At 51.1% G+C, this 13,938-nt stretch overlaps 1 protein-coding gene across 1 annotated transcript in view; it reads left to right on the forward strand.

Moving 5' to 3' along the window:
* Positions 1-1,041: 1,041 nt before the first annotated feature.
* The window catches only part of AIFM1 (apoptosis inducing factor mitochondria associated 1), a gene marked incomplete at its 5' end in the record, with an annotated part of 13,621 nt that continues 724 nt past the window's right edge, over positions 1,042-13,938 (forward strand). Inside the window, 14 exons of the mRNA XM_042039982.1 lie at positions 1,042-1,227; positions 3,848-3,941; positions 4,985-5,097; positions 5,185-5,315; positions 5,884-5,974; positions 6,686-6,770; positions 7,207-7,283; positions 8,145-8,253; positions 8,898-9,005; positions 9,831-9,919; positions 10,000-10,140; positions 10,655-10,797; positions 12,859-12,983; positions 13,495-13,691. Of these exons, the coding sequence (XP_041895916.1) occupies positions 1,042-1,227; positions 3,848-3,941; positions 4,985-5,097; positions 5,185-5,315; positions 5,884-5,974; positions 6,686-6,770; positions 7,207-7,283; positions 8,145-8,253; positions 8,898-9,005; positions 9,831-9,919; positions 10,000-10,140; positions 10,655-10,797; positions 12,859-12,983; positions 13,495-13,691 (1,689 nt within the window). The remainder of the gene's footprint in view (positions 1,228-3,847; positions 3,942-4,984; positions 5,098-5,184; positions 5,316-5,883; positions 5,975-6,685; positions 6,771-7,206; positions 7,284-8,144; positions 8,254-8,897; positions 9,006-9,830; positions 9,920-9,999; positions 10,141-10,654; positions 10,798-12,858; positions 12,984-13,494; positions 13,692-13,938) is intronic.

Consider the following 13,938-nt stretch of genomic DNA (forward strand, 5'->3'; position numbering starts at 1 on the left):
GGGGCCGGGGGGCACCGGGCGCCATTCCCGCCGCTCCGTCCCGCGGCCCGGGGCTGGCTCAGGCCCGGGGCCGGATCCCGGCCGGGAGCGCCGTTTGCGGAGGGCACCGGGCCGGGCGGTCACCCCGCGGGATCGGTGCGGGGCCCGGGGCGCTGCGGGAGGGGGCGCGGGGAGGTGCGGATGCTTCGGGAACGCGTTTGGGAAGCGTGAATTACCCGGAGCTGCTTGAGACCTTGGTCGCCTTTCGGGTGCTGGTGGCTTTGGTGCGGTTTTTGTCACAAATAAGTGCCTTCAGGCTGGGGTGAGGCGGGTTCTGCACTCGCCGGGCGGGAGCAGGTGGAGGTGGGGGTGGAGAGAGCCCAAACCTCTCCCGGGAGCATCGGCCGTGCTCGGAGCAGCGCTCGGAGCCGTCCCCGCCATCGCTCGCTCCGTTTAGGGATGAATTGGGGCGGCCGTGGCTGTGATTTGGTGATGGAGAAATGAAACGCTGTGCAGCGGCTCAGCCAGGGGTGCCCCTTGTCCCGCTTGCGCAGCGGGAGCTGCCTGCACCTGGATCTGCTCATTTCCACCGGCGATGCCCTTTTTGGCAGCAGAAGCCCGTTCCTGTGGTGATTTATCCCGGTGGAATGAGCTGTGTGAGCAGAGCGAGTTTGGTTCCGGTGTAAGCATCCCTGCTGCCGGCCCTGGCCGGGTTAGCTCAGCCTCTGCTTGCTTGTGCTGGAGCCAGGTGCATCCTCGGACAGGAGAGGCCTGGAGAGGGTGTAGGAACCACCAATTCACATCTCCGTGCTCGGCCAGCCCGGCGTGGCTGGAGGCGGCAGCTGCAGGCAGCCTTTCCAGCTGCCTAGAGATGCTCCTGCTCTCCATCAGTTCAGTTACCCCTTGATCTCACAGGTATTTTGGTATCCACAGCTGCCCGGAGCACATTGTTGTGGCTCAGGATAAGTCGCTCAGATGTGGTGCTGGGTTTTCCAAACAAGGAATTTGTTTGGGTTCAGAACTGACTTAGTCTCTAAATTTCCAGACTTACCTTTGTATTGACAGTGTTTTTGTGTTGTTTTCTCCAACAAATTGTGTTCCTTAGGCACGTTGTTGCAGCGCTGGAATGTGCCCCCAGACCTGCAGCTGAGCAGACAAGTGGCTAGCACAGGCGTGCCTGGGCAAAAGGGCAGTAATTCGGTTTTTGTCCTTATTGTGGGCTTGTCCACCTTAGGAGCAGGTGCCTATGTAAGTAGAAAGGTGGTTCCTGGGAAGAAGCCGCAATCCATCTCTCCTGTCGAGCATTTGCTGTATTCCAGCTCTCTTTACTCAGCTTTTGATCTCTGTAGCTTTATCTCTGTTTCCTCCTTCAGAAAACTTCAAGGGGAGCTAAATGGAAATTAACTTCTTATGATTACTTGGGTTTTAACTGTAATTTCAGTTACCTTTTAAGTTTTTTTACCTTAAAGGCACTCTTGGGTTTTTTTGTTATGACCAACCACAGCTCTGTCTGTTGCCTTGTATGGGACAAACAATTCCTTGCCAAATCTCAGTTCAGAACATTTGTTTAACTGGTGTAAGTATACCAAATCAACCCCCAGCTGGGGAGCATTTATGTCCTACTCGAAAAGGATAAAGATTTTCAGCCTGACTTAAAGAGTAAATGACATTCCCAGAGAGCTGAAGAGTATCAGCATTGCCTGGGAGTGGATAGACCCCAGGCTTAAATCACACAAATCTTTGTTTCCAAGCTCTTTCTCTTGGAGGATCATGTTCATTAAAAGTTCAAAATCCCAATTTTCTCCTAAGGAAGCTCCTGGGGAAGGGGAAAAAAAATTCAAAACAGTGCATGGAAGAAAAATATTTTCCCATTTCCTTTAAATATAATTATTTCCTGTGCCCTGCTGTCCTTTTCTCTGGCAGACAAGGTAGCTGAAATTACAAAGCACACTCTGCTTTTCCCAAGACCTGTTTAATCAAGAATCCTTCCTAATATTCAGCTCTTTCCCTCTTCTCTTCCATTGCCTGTCTTCCCCTGCAGTTTTGCAATGCCATCAGCTAAGATGCCCTTCTAGATCCCTGACGTCTTCAGGTGTTCCTGGCAAAGCTGGCAGCAACCTCTTGTTATACTTAATAGTGGGAGGAACAGTCACTGGGACAGGAGCTTATGTAAGACGCTTCCCTAAAGGTGTTTGTGGGGTGGGAGGGTGGAGGGGGGGCACCTGTCTGTACCTCCCACCCTGTTACCCTTCACTTCCAGCCCTCTTCGTGCTCCCTGGCCTCAGGTATTTCATTTTCAAGGGACATTGCCAAATAATTTAAGGTTACAAATTGGATACTCTCAAGTGGTGCAGTTCTTAGTGGGGAAACCTGCCTTAGAATTAACCTTTCCACATTAAGTAAATCTGAACCCAAACTGGCCATCTTTGGCTTCTGTCTGTGTAAGGGCACAAATTATTAATTAATGCACCTCTCCCAATATCAGTAATGTTGGCATGCAGAAAAGGAAATAATACCTGGATATAAGTGTGCTAAAGGGAAGGGAAGAAAACTTGTTCAACTTGGTGATTTCCTCAGGGAAGAGCACTGAAACATCACCCCATGTCCTGGCAAAGTATAGTTCTGTTTCTGACTAGAAATAACTTGACATTGTCCCATTGGAAATATTTATCCTCAAGGCCTGATCTCATGTTTTGCCTGTGCATAATAGTGTTTTTTCCTGAAGGATCAGATTTAATTTGCTGTATGCTGCCCTTTGGACTCGCTTAAAACCTTCCTGGTTCTGCCTGTAAAGGCAGAGGTGGTTTGTTAACCTTGGCTTTTCTGTCTCGAAGCAAAAGGCTTTAAAAATACTTTTATCTTAATTCTTCTCTACACTGACAAGTTCCTGGTTTCTAATATTTCTGACATTTCTCCAGTTCCCTGGACAGGCTTTTGTCCTGTGCTCCTTTTTTGTGCCTGGCATTAAATTCCTCCATTCTCGTTTGAGCCTATTTGCTATAAAACACCAACTTGTGAGGATTGGCAAATGAAATTTGATGTCATGCACATGACAGAGACTATTAGCAAGGCTGGGTATTGCCTTAAAGAAAGGTTTGCTTCCCTCTAATTTTTTACCCTTGGGGAAAAATACGGGACACTGACCTGCTCCCAGCACTCCCAGTGTCTTCAGCTCCTGTCCATTGCCAGCTTTTCTTGGAAGCTAAAGTGACATAAGAGATGTCTGTCCCAGTAAATTGTACATGCAGGCTCTGCTTATGCTGTATCCCGAGTTTCACAGTCAGATGAGCAGATCAGCATTCAGCTGGAAGAGATTCCATGTCCAAGGGCCAGTACCTGGAGCAGCCCCGCTCCCGTGGCTCAAGGCCCTGCTAATGTCAGGGTGTCCCCACTGCCACCACCGTGCCTGTACCACCTGGCCTAGAGCAAGCCAGTCAGGTTGTTGGCTCTGCCCAGCTGCTCTGGGCTTTGGAAGCTGGGAGATGCTTTTTCTTTGGATTTGTCTCCATTTCTGCAGCCTTGTGTTGTGTCATGGCCCAGCTTGCATGTGGTCTTGGGGCTGGTTTGGCTGCATTTCCTTCATTGGAGCTGGTTCTCCTTGGAAGGGGTGTGCAGCCAGACACCTGCAGGAAGGTTCATTGCTTCTGGGAAGCAGCCAGACATCCAAGGCTCATCACACCAGGTGGAGCAGGTCATTTTCTGAGCACATTCCCGATGGGAGCCTTGTCCAGGGAGGTGTATTTTACCCCACATGTTGTCACTGGCTTTTCCAGCACGTGGGGTGGACAAAAGCCTGCCAGGGCCAGCAGCAGGGTGGTGCCTTGGTGCTGTAAGGTGGACAAGGTAAATGTCTGCTGTCTGTCTGCAGGTGTACAAAATACTGAAGGATAACAAAGAGCGATTCACCAGGCGGGTCTCGACGGTAACCACGCGGTCCCAAGACGATGAGCCCTCTGCCTCCGGTGGGTACCAGCCCACCAGTTCTGGGGTTGGCTCTGTTCTTTGTGAGCTTGAGGCCTCCAAAACAAAGGGAACAGAGGCTCTCTGGAATCACAGACGTGCCTGCAGAGGATTGTACCTCTCAGTGTGTGCCGTTGTTTCAGAATTCCCATTCAAGGCCAGGTTGGACAGGACTTGGAGCAGCCTGGCCTAGTGGAAAGTGTCCCTGCCCATGGTAGGGCGGTGGAACTGGATAAGCTTTAAGGTCTCTTCCAGCCCAGCCCGTTCTGGGATTCTGTTATTCTGTGACTTCCCAGCACAGAAGACAGCGCTGGCTCCATGACCCAGAACAGGCTGTTTTACAGAGGATGAAGTAGGATGTCTCCCGGGGCTGATTTCTGTCATTTACTCCTTCTGTGATAAAAAGAGAAAGGAGTGAGCCCTGCTTCTGGCTTTTGCCTTTGCACAGTCTAGCAAGTACACTGATTCCAGAGGGCCTCTTTCCCTGGCTGGTGGAGAGCCTGTTCATCCTGGAGTCAGCCCTGAACTGCAGCTCCCAAACTGCAGCCTGTACTTCGCTGAATTAAGCGGATTTCAGGTGCAGGTGCTGCTCCTGGGGGCGCAGCAGGTGAGTTCTGGTGCTAATACTGAACTGCCTGGTTAGTCCCTGCCTACGGATTAACTGCATGTTGCTCAGCAACAGGACCTGCCTGTGGGAGGAGGTGCCTTCTGCAGGAACTCAAAAGTTGTCTCCTTGAACAAAATTACAGAAAAACGTGCCTTGGCCTTTTGGGGAACTTCCCTTTCTTACAAAGTGTACGCTGGTTGGCCAGTGCAGAGTTTTGGGCTTGCTGAGAAAAACCAGTTTGCTGAAATCTGACTGATTCCTGCAGGGAGCAGCTTTGGGAGAAGCAGCAGCGGGGTTCTTGGGAAGGATGCTGGGGCAGAAGGAGGACAATTTCCAAAGGAAGTCTGGATGTGGAAGGCCCCTGGTGACACACTCTGTGCCCTGGGGCTGGGCCATTTGCCTGTATTTGCAGTAAGCTGTCCCATCTGTCACCTGCAGCTCCGAGCACTCATCCCAAGGTCCCGTCCCACGTCCCTTTCCTGCTCATTGGTGGAGGAACCGCTGCTTTCGCTGCTGCCAGATCCATCCGGGCCCGCGACCCCGGAGCCCGGGTAAGAGTTGTCCTGCTCCAGAGCCCCTGTGTGTGCTCCCATTTGCCTGCTGTCACTCCAGCTGATGTGTTTCCTGGCCAATTAAAGGTGCTGATTGTGTCTGAAGACCCTAACCTGCCCTACATGCGTCCACCTCTTTCCAAAGAACTGTGGTTTTCCGATGATCCCAACGTGACAGAAACGTTGCGGTTCAAGCAGTGGAATGGCAAGGAGAGGAGGTACGTGGCACTGCAGGTGACAGGGCGCAGGAGAGTGTTTAGTGACGAGGTGACAATGACCAAACTGTTCTTGGGAGAGAACCACCAGCCAGTGGAGCACCGAGGAGCAGGGAAGGCTGTGTCGATGCTGGCAGGGGTTGAAGAATTCTGCTTCCCACTGGGGTTCGCTCAGGACTCGATACCTCTTGAACTTTGCTGTGATTCCCCTTAGACACATCCCTCTATGGGCAGGAGTCCTCTGAAATAAGTTAATAAAGGTGAAGCTCCACAGGTTAGAGCAGAGGTCCAGGGACACGGGATCACACTTGATTTTTTTGACTTCTGTGATTAAGCCTTTCTTGGTGGTTGGATTTGATGATCTTTTCCAACCTGACCAATTCTGTGATTCTGTGATCCAAACCCTCGAACTTCAACAGTGTGAAGACCCTAATTCTTAAAAACAGATAAATAATTGTGGAGCTTGTTATGGATGCACAGAGTTGTCTTTGTCTCATTGGAGCTGCTGAACAGCTGGATTTCTGGTGCCCCAGAGCTAGTGGAACCTGTTTGGTAATGGAGCTTCTCTCAGTATCTATTTCCAGCCGCCGTCTTTCTATGTGCCTGTCGAGGACCTGCCGTCTGTGGAGAATGGTGGGGTGGCAGTTCTGCCTGGCAAGAAGGTGGGTACAGCACTGGCTCTTGTTCCTACAGCTCTTCTAAGCAGAGCCTGCATTCCAAGGTGGTACTGAACCACTGGAGTTGGAGGGGGAGTTGGCTGGGAAGGGAATTTGTATAAGTTTGGGAAAAGTGTGATGGAGCAGAGATTATGCTACTCTGAAGTGAAGTTGGGAGAAGGCAAGAGGAATAGAAGTGAGCTGAGGGAAGATGATAAGGAAGAGAGGTGGGTAAGTTTGGAGTCTGGGCATGGGACAAAAATATGTAGACCTTAGAGATGGGGTGTGACAAGTGGGAACTGGGCTGTGTGGGCTGGAGGGTGAGGTGAGGAGAGCACAGAGATCGAGGTAGTGGGTGATGAGGTGAGCAGGAGCACTGTGCCAAAGCAGCAGGAAGGTGGAGAAATTTATGGTGAACCTTCTAACATATTTATATCCTCAGTTTTTTGTATGTTGCTATGATAAATGTCAGTGATTCCTCTTCCTGCTGAGCTGTGCTCTGTCTGAGCCCATTTCACACTCAGACCATGGGAAGATCAGCCTGAGCTATGGTGACTCCCAAAGAAGTTGCCTCAATTCCCACTTCCAGTCCTCTCACTTCCCCACTCCTGCCCCCACCCTAAACCTAAAGGTGGGAGAATGTTAATTCCAAGATTGCATCTCTGATCAGCAGTCCATGAAGTGAAGAGCTCGAGCTCAGCTGGGTTCATCTTGCAGGTTGTGCACATGGATGTCAGAGGGAACACGGTGAAGCTCAGTGATGGCACCCAGATATCCTACGACAAATGTCTCATTGCCACTGGTAAGTGTTGGGTTTTTTCTCTTGTTCCTGGTCTTGTGCCAGGCTTTTTATTTCAGTGACATTTAGCTAGAGATAAATTCTCTGGAGTACCTCCCCTGTGGAGCCAAGCTGGGAGAGCTGGGGGGGTCCAGCTTTAAGGTCCCAAACCATTCTGTGATTCTTTGGTTCTGTTTGAGAAGAAGTTTCTGCAGTGTCAAACATGCTGGGGAGCAGTCCTGTGAAGGACAGTTGTGCAGCCAGCCACGCTGGGTTTCTCACCTGCCTTGCATCATCAGCTTTTCTGGGACATTCAGACAGCAGCAGGGATACTGGGATATTCCCATACCGGAGCAGTTTGGGAAGCACGGTTGAGATCCGAGACAGCTTTGCACTGTCTGGATATCCAGTGCCATGGCCGTGGTGTCATTGGTCTCTCTTCTCTCCTCCCTGTGTCCAGGGGGATCCCCAAGAAACCTGCCTGCCATTGAACGAGCAGGAAAGGACGTGCAGAAAAGGCTGACCCTGTTCCGAAAGGTAACCTCAGGTGCTGCCAGCCGGCTGAGGCTCAGTGAGTCAGAGCCACTTGCCACTGCTTTCCGTTTTTAAACTCCTCTGCTTTGGGTCGGGACAGTCCTGCCTTGGCAGTGCCCCCCTCAGACGGTGCCCAGGAATCCATTGGCTGCTTATTCCTTCTCCCAGGCAGGAAACCAGGGTAGAGTCTACTCAACCACTCACCTGCTTGCCTCGGCCCGAGAGCTGTAATAGTGTGTGGATTATGGGGTTTAGGTATTTTTTAAAGTTTCCCTCCTGTGTGACTTTGCTGCACCTTCCAAAGTGAATAAAAGCCATTGAATGTGGCCAAAATCTTCTGGAATTTGCTGCAGAGTTGTTTGTTTTTTTTTTTTTTTTGGCAAACTCTACTTTTCTTGAAGATGTGGGATTTGGAAGAAGAAGCATGCAGCCTTCCCTTTAGTCATGTTCAGGGAATGGATTGGGAATAAGAAGGCATATGGGAGTCTTGTGTTCTGTGCTGGACTTGCCCTGAGCTGTGGTCTGCTCAGTGGGGAAGGGAGGGATGGATGCTGTGAGCTGTGGCATCCTTGTACTGGGTGTGCTGTGGGACATTTGAGTTTAGAAGTTTTATTGTAGCTGCCCTTGAAATGTAGGGGGAAATGCAGGCATTTGAGATTTCCTGGACAGGGAAGAGCTTGCACAGACTTAAGGAATCCAGGGAGGTTTTTCTATGCAACAGGCAAACAGGAGGAAGGAGCAACACATGTCCTTTTCCAGGCTGGGGAGAGTCACTCTTATTTCAAAGGGACAGACTGGAGACAAATGCTTTCTGCTGCCATTCCTGTTAGAGAGGATTGGAAATGGGGGTAAATGTTCTTTCAGATCGAGGACTTCCGAAGGCTGGAGAAGATTTCCAGGGAAGTCAAGTCCATCACAATTATTGGTGGTGGATTCCTCGGCAGCGAGCTGGCCTGTGCTCTGGGAAGGAGAGGTGAGTGTGTGTCCCCAGCTGTGACAGGCACTGAGTGGCAGCAGCCTCACATCAGAAACTTCTTTTCACTCCCCAGCTGCTCAGTTTTTGCACAGCCTCTGTCTTTGCCTGAAGGAAACAACACACGGGTGTTTTGTTGGCTGAGGCTCTCCCAGTTTCTCCCTCATTAGCTGCCCAGCAGCCCCTGACCACAGAGGTGGGAGCTCTGCGGGCCAGTGTGAGCTGCAAAGTCATTCCACCCTCTGAAAAGTCACATTTGTTCTCTGTGCTCAAAGCCACCCTCAAACTATGATTTTGAGGTAGGAACTGGATGATCTTTAAGGTCCCTTCCAACCAAAAGCATTCCTTAATCCTGTGATTTCAAAAAGGTGGTGAGCAGCTGGATTCTGACTGTCAGTGTGTGAGTAGTGCCTTTATGGTAATTTTAAAAAGTTTTTTGCCAAAATACCAAGCATTTACCCTAAAAGTCTGTTACCTAGAGTTTGCAGGTGTATGAGAAGCAGTGGTCAGTCACTTTGTGACTCCTTGGGAGTCAGAACTCCCAGATTTGGAAACTTCTGTCAAGCTCCTTGTGTAAAGTAAAGCCTGTATGTCCTGACATCTGCTGCTGCTCTTTATCCTGCTGCTCTGTGCTTCCCTTCCAGCACGAACCCGAGGCCTGGAGGTGATCCAGCTGTTTCCAGAGAACGGCAACATGGGCAAAGTCCTGCCCGAATACCTGAGCAACTGGACCACAGAGAAAGTCCGAAGAGGTGAAGCTGCCGAGTGGGTTTGGGCTGCTGCTGCTGGGCAGCTGCTCCTGGGGACATCCAGTTCCCTTCTGTCTCTGCAGCCTTGGGAAGGCTGGGCCCTGCAAAGTGGCCCAGGTGCAGCACAGGGGAAGTTGTAGTTCAGGCAGCTTGGGCAGCACAGGGCTGCCATGAGCCCCTGGCTTCTTGGCAGTTCCTCTGGGAAGGCTGAGCAAGCAGGCTTGCTGATGGCAGTGAGGCTTTCCTTCCCTGTGGCTGTTTCCCTGGAAAGATCTCTGTGCCCGTGCACACACCAGGTGTGTCAGGCCAGGTGCTGCAGTGTTTGGCTGATAATGTCAGTAAGGTCTAAGACACCTTTTTCCATCTGCTGCATTAAGTGCAAAATAATCCTGTGCATTGGGAAGTGGAGGGGGGAGAGGGAGGAGGAATGTCATTGGGTGTGGATTGCAGCACCTAATACCCACAGGTCTGAGTTAATTTCTTTTTTTGGAAGCTGCTTTGTTGGACCTCTGAGTCTGGCTGTGGCACAGCAATAGGTAATTGAGCGTCCTTAGCTCCTGAACACCTGTTTTAGGGAATTCTTTCGGATGTGGCCTTGTCATCACATGAAATGTACTTTGGATTGTCATTTAAGCAGCTTTCAGACTTTGTATCTGGGTTTCTCCTCGTGCTTCCCCCAGAGCTGCACTAGCACATGCAGCAAAGCTCGGGTGGGCTCTGTCTTGGTTCCTCACCTGGATCTGTCTGCACCAGCCACCTGCTGCAGGTGGGATCTGCCCAGCCCTGGGCAGGCAGTGAGGCAGTGAGGTGTCCTGTGCTCCTTTCCAGAGGGGGTCAATGTCCTGCCCAATGCTGTGGTCAAATCCATCTCTGTGTCCGGCAACCGGCTGCTGATTAAACTGAAGGACGGCCGGAAGGTAAATGGAAAAGCAGGGAGAGGGCAACATTTGCAGGGGCATGCAGGGAATTAACATCCTAATTCTGCATCCCCAAACAGGTGGAGACAGATCACATTGTGGCTGCGGTGGGGCTGGAGCCTAATGTGGAACTGGCCAAGTCAGCGGGGCTGGAGGTGGACTCCAACTTCGGGGGGTTCCGGGTGAACGCGGAGCTGCAGGCGCGCTCCAACATCTGGGTGGTGAGTGTGGGCACAGCTCTGCTGCTGCTGCTGCTGCTGCAGCGGGACACTCGAGTGGCACGGAGGAGGTGACCGGCGTGAGCAGGAGCAAGTGAGGAGAGTAAGGAGAGCGGTGTAGCGCAGGCCCAGAGCCTGGTCAGGCACTGCAGCCGCCTCGTTGCCGTGGTAACCACGGCGAGTTTGGAATATTTATGCTGTGTAAGAGGAGTTGGGGTAACCTAAAGATAGCCTGGATCACTCGCTTGCATAAGAGTCACTTGGTGGGCGTTGAGACTTTGATTCCTCTGGAAAACGTAGCTCATGCTGGCTTATTTTTCCAAGGATTGGTGCAAAATGCTGAGAAACTGGGAGTTGTGTAGTCCAGGGAGTGGGATGAGGTAGTGGTGGTGTTCGGGGGTTTGCCAGAAAAACTCGGTTCCTTGTTCCACTTGGTCTCTTCCCGATGTTTTTTTTTTGTTTGGGCACTAATGGACGCTGTCCCTGTCTCGGGGCTCACGGGATGGTTCTCTCCAAGGCAGGGGATGCTGCCTGCTTTTATGACATCAAACTGGGCCGGAGGCGCGTGGAGCACCACGACCACGCCGTGGTGAGCGGGAGACTGGCTGGAGAAAACATGACAGGAGCTGCAAAGCCCTACTGGCACCAGTCCATGTTCTGGTAACGGTCCTTTCCTCTTTGGGGGTTCCTCGCGTGGCCACGTTGCAGGAGCTTGGACAAGATACACCTCGGGAAGTGTCTGTTTCCCAAGAGGAGTGAAACCACCTCAGCAAACACCTTGTACAGCTTCATGTTCCTAAAGCTCAGGGCGGGGGAGGTGTTTGAGCGATTGCTGCTCTGCCCTCACCTCCCTCAAGTGTTTTTCCTTCCTGCAGATCCCAGTTTCTCCCTGAACGAGTCCCATTCCGCAGAGCAAGGAGCAATACAGAACAGCCCTTTCCTCAGAGCAGACTGATTTACAGGTTGAATCTAGCAGCAGATTTTCTGTTAGGGTTATCTGAAGTTCCCCAGCCCAGTGTGTGGGTCTGAGTGTTGCACTTTGCTGAGCTGATGCTTTAGTAGCAAAGCATTGCTGCATCCAGGTGTACCTGAGAAGTTGTTTTCCAGAGAGAGGTATCAGGAAAATGGGCAATTTTGCTATATTTTCCTGAAGTTCTTTTTAAAACAAAATGAATGAAAACAGAACAACAAAACAACAACAACAAAAAAAAGCCCCACAAAAAATCCAAAAGGCTGTTAGCTCAGCCCAGTTAAAAATCCCAAATCCTGTTTGTTAACAGGATTTCAAATATGGGTAAAAGAGTTCCAGTTTTCTCAGGGAAATCTCCTCAGAAATAGTTATTTATGACCTGCTGTCATTTACCTGAGCTCTTGGTCTGTTCTGCCTGGACTTGGGGCCCAGAGCATTTCTCACTTCACTTTTAAACAAGAAACCGAGCCACAGAATCCTTGAGGTTGGGAAAAACTTCAGAGGTCATCAGGTGCAGCTAAGGACACAGAGACAGCCATTTCCCAGGGGTGCTTTCCCTCGGGATGCTCTCAGCCATGACCAGATGCAGGTGAAGGAGGGCTGTGAGTTGCAGCCCCATGTTTGTTGGCAGGTGTCACACTGTGCCAGCCCTCACAGAGTGACACTTCCTTCCCCCGTGCTGAAAAGCTGGGAAATGACAGGAATTCCTCATACATTTTGTCAGCATGCTCAGGATCCCGATCCTCTTGGAGAGAAGGTTGTGTGGAGACCTCGCAGCATCTTCCAGTGTCTGAAGGGGCTGCAAGGAGAGAGGGACTGGAGTGACAGGACAAGGGGGAGTGGCTCCAAACTGACAGAGGGGACATTTAGGTTCAATATATGGAAGGAATCCTTCCCTGGGAGGGTGGGCAGGCCCTGGCACAGGGTGCCCAGAGCAGCTGGGGCTGCCCCTGGATCCCTGGAAGTGTCCAAGGCCAGGCTGGACATTGGGGCTTGGAGCAATCTGGGATAGTGGAAGGTGTCCCTGCCCATGGTAGAAGAGTGGAATGAGATAGGTTTTGAGGTCCCTTCCAACCCAAATTATTCCATGATCCCTCCTGATCACAGCTGGCATGTTACTGGTGTTCCTTGCAGTGACCCCAGTCTGTGCTGGAGGATTCTGGCAGGGAAGGTCGTGTTGTACATAGATCCAAAGTGGTTTGTGATGCATCTGTTTCCTCAGCATCCTGGGAAACACTTCAGACACCTGGTACTTACCGGTGCCAAACCACAGCTGCTTTGTCTCCTATCAGCACCCCAGTTCAGATCCAGGTGCCCAGTTCAAGGAGGTGTTAGGGCAAGGTGTTCTTTAGTCTTTTTTAAATGCTCTCTGAAATACTCACTGAGTGATTGTCCATGCTGCCAAGCCTGGTGTGGATAACAGCACTGCCAGAAGCTGGGAAGCCTCCAGCTGCCTCCCAGGGAGTGGTCCTGAAGGATTTCAGAGTTTTGGTCAGTGAGCTGGTTTTTCTGAAGCTCAGGGCCATGGGTTTGTCATGTCTTGACTCCTTGTTGCACCTGTGTGCACCAAGGACACTCCATGTATCAGTCAGTGTGTGGGTCAGCCTGTGTCCAGCATCGCCCACGCCATGCTGGAGTAAGGAGTGGAGGATGGATGGATGGATGGATGGATGGATGGATGGATGGATGGAATTGCCTTGGATTTGTCTCAATAATGCTACCAATTTATTTTATTCCCACTTCATTCCTAGGAGTGATCTGGGCCCCAGCGTGGGGTACGAAGCCATTGGCCTTGTGGACAGCAGTCTGCCCACAGTGGGAGTGTTCGCCAAGGCGACGGCCAAGGACACCCCAAAAAGTGCAACAGAACAGTCAGGTATGGACTGGGGAGCTCCTGCACGTGCTGGTGTGGGGACCACAGAGTCACCCTGACCTCTGAAAGCATGAGGACACAGCAATCTGCTGTCTCGTTTCTAGACCAAGCTTTAAAGGCTGGCTTTGATATTAAAATGTGATTAAAACACAACATTCCTCCAAGAACATGTCAGGGAACGCCTCTACTGACATGTAAACTTTCCCAGGGAAGTTTGAACTCCTCTGTGGCAATAAAATGGTCAGTTTGGGATAACAGAGACAGGGATCCAAGCATGTTTATTTTGTATCCGCTGCCTGCAGGAAGCAGACACTGCTGTCCTTTGCATTTGAGGGTGGAAGTTGGGAACTGTCAGTGTTGTGCTCCATGTTGGGATTGTTTCATCCTTTTGTTAATGAAACTTAACTTTTGGGGAACACAACTCAAAGGGAAACATCTCAGGCTCCTGCTCTTGAGTCTGCTCCCATCATCACGTCCTGCACTGGGTGTGTGACTCCTCCTGTCTTTGCCTTAGGGACTGGAATTCGATCTGAGAGCGAAACGGAAGCAGAAGCCTCAGAAATTCAGATCTCTCAAAGCTCTTCACCAACGCCTCAAGTCCCACAGCAAGGAGAAGATTACGGCAAAGGTGTCATTTTCTACCTCAGGGATAAAGTCGTGGTGGGAATCGTATTGTGGAACATCTTCAACAGGATGCCCATTGCTCGGAAGGTCAGTGCAGGGCGAGGGGGGTTTGCTAGAGCGGGACTTTTCTTGTGGAAAAATCAATCTGCCAATTCAAAGTGACGATAAATAAAGGCAGATGTCCAATGGGAGCACTGCTTGGGTGAATTAGGGGAGCTGTCCCTGTGCTTTTTGGTATGGCCTTCCTTCCTGCCTTCCTTTCCGCCTTCCCTGCCTGTCTTCCTGCCTTCCTCCTTTCCTCCCTCCCATCCTTCCCTCCCTCCCTCCCTCCCTC

The sequence above is a fragment of the Corvus kubaryi genome, unplaced genomic scaffold (genome assembly GCF_017639235.1).
Source record: "Corvus kubaryi isolate FWS band 111438036 unplaced genomic scaffold, C.kubaryi_AGA036_p1.0 37395, whole genome shotgun sequence".
In the NCBI taxonomy this organism is placed as follows: Eukaryota; Metazoa; Chordata; class Aves; order Passeriformes; family Corvidae; genus Corvus; species Corvus kubaryi.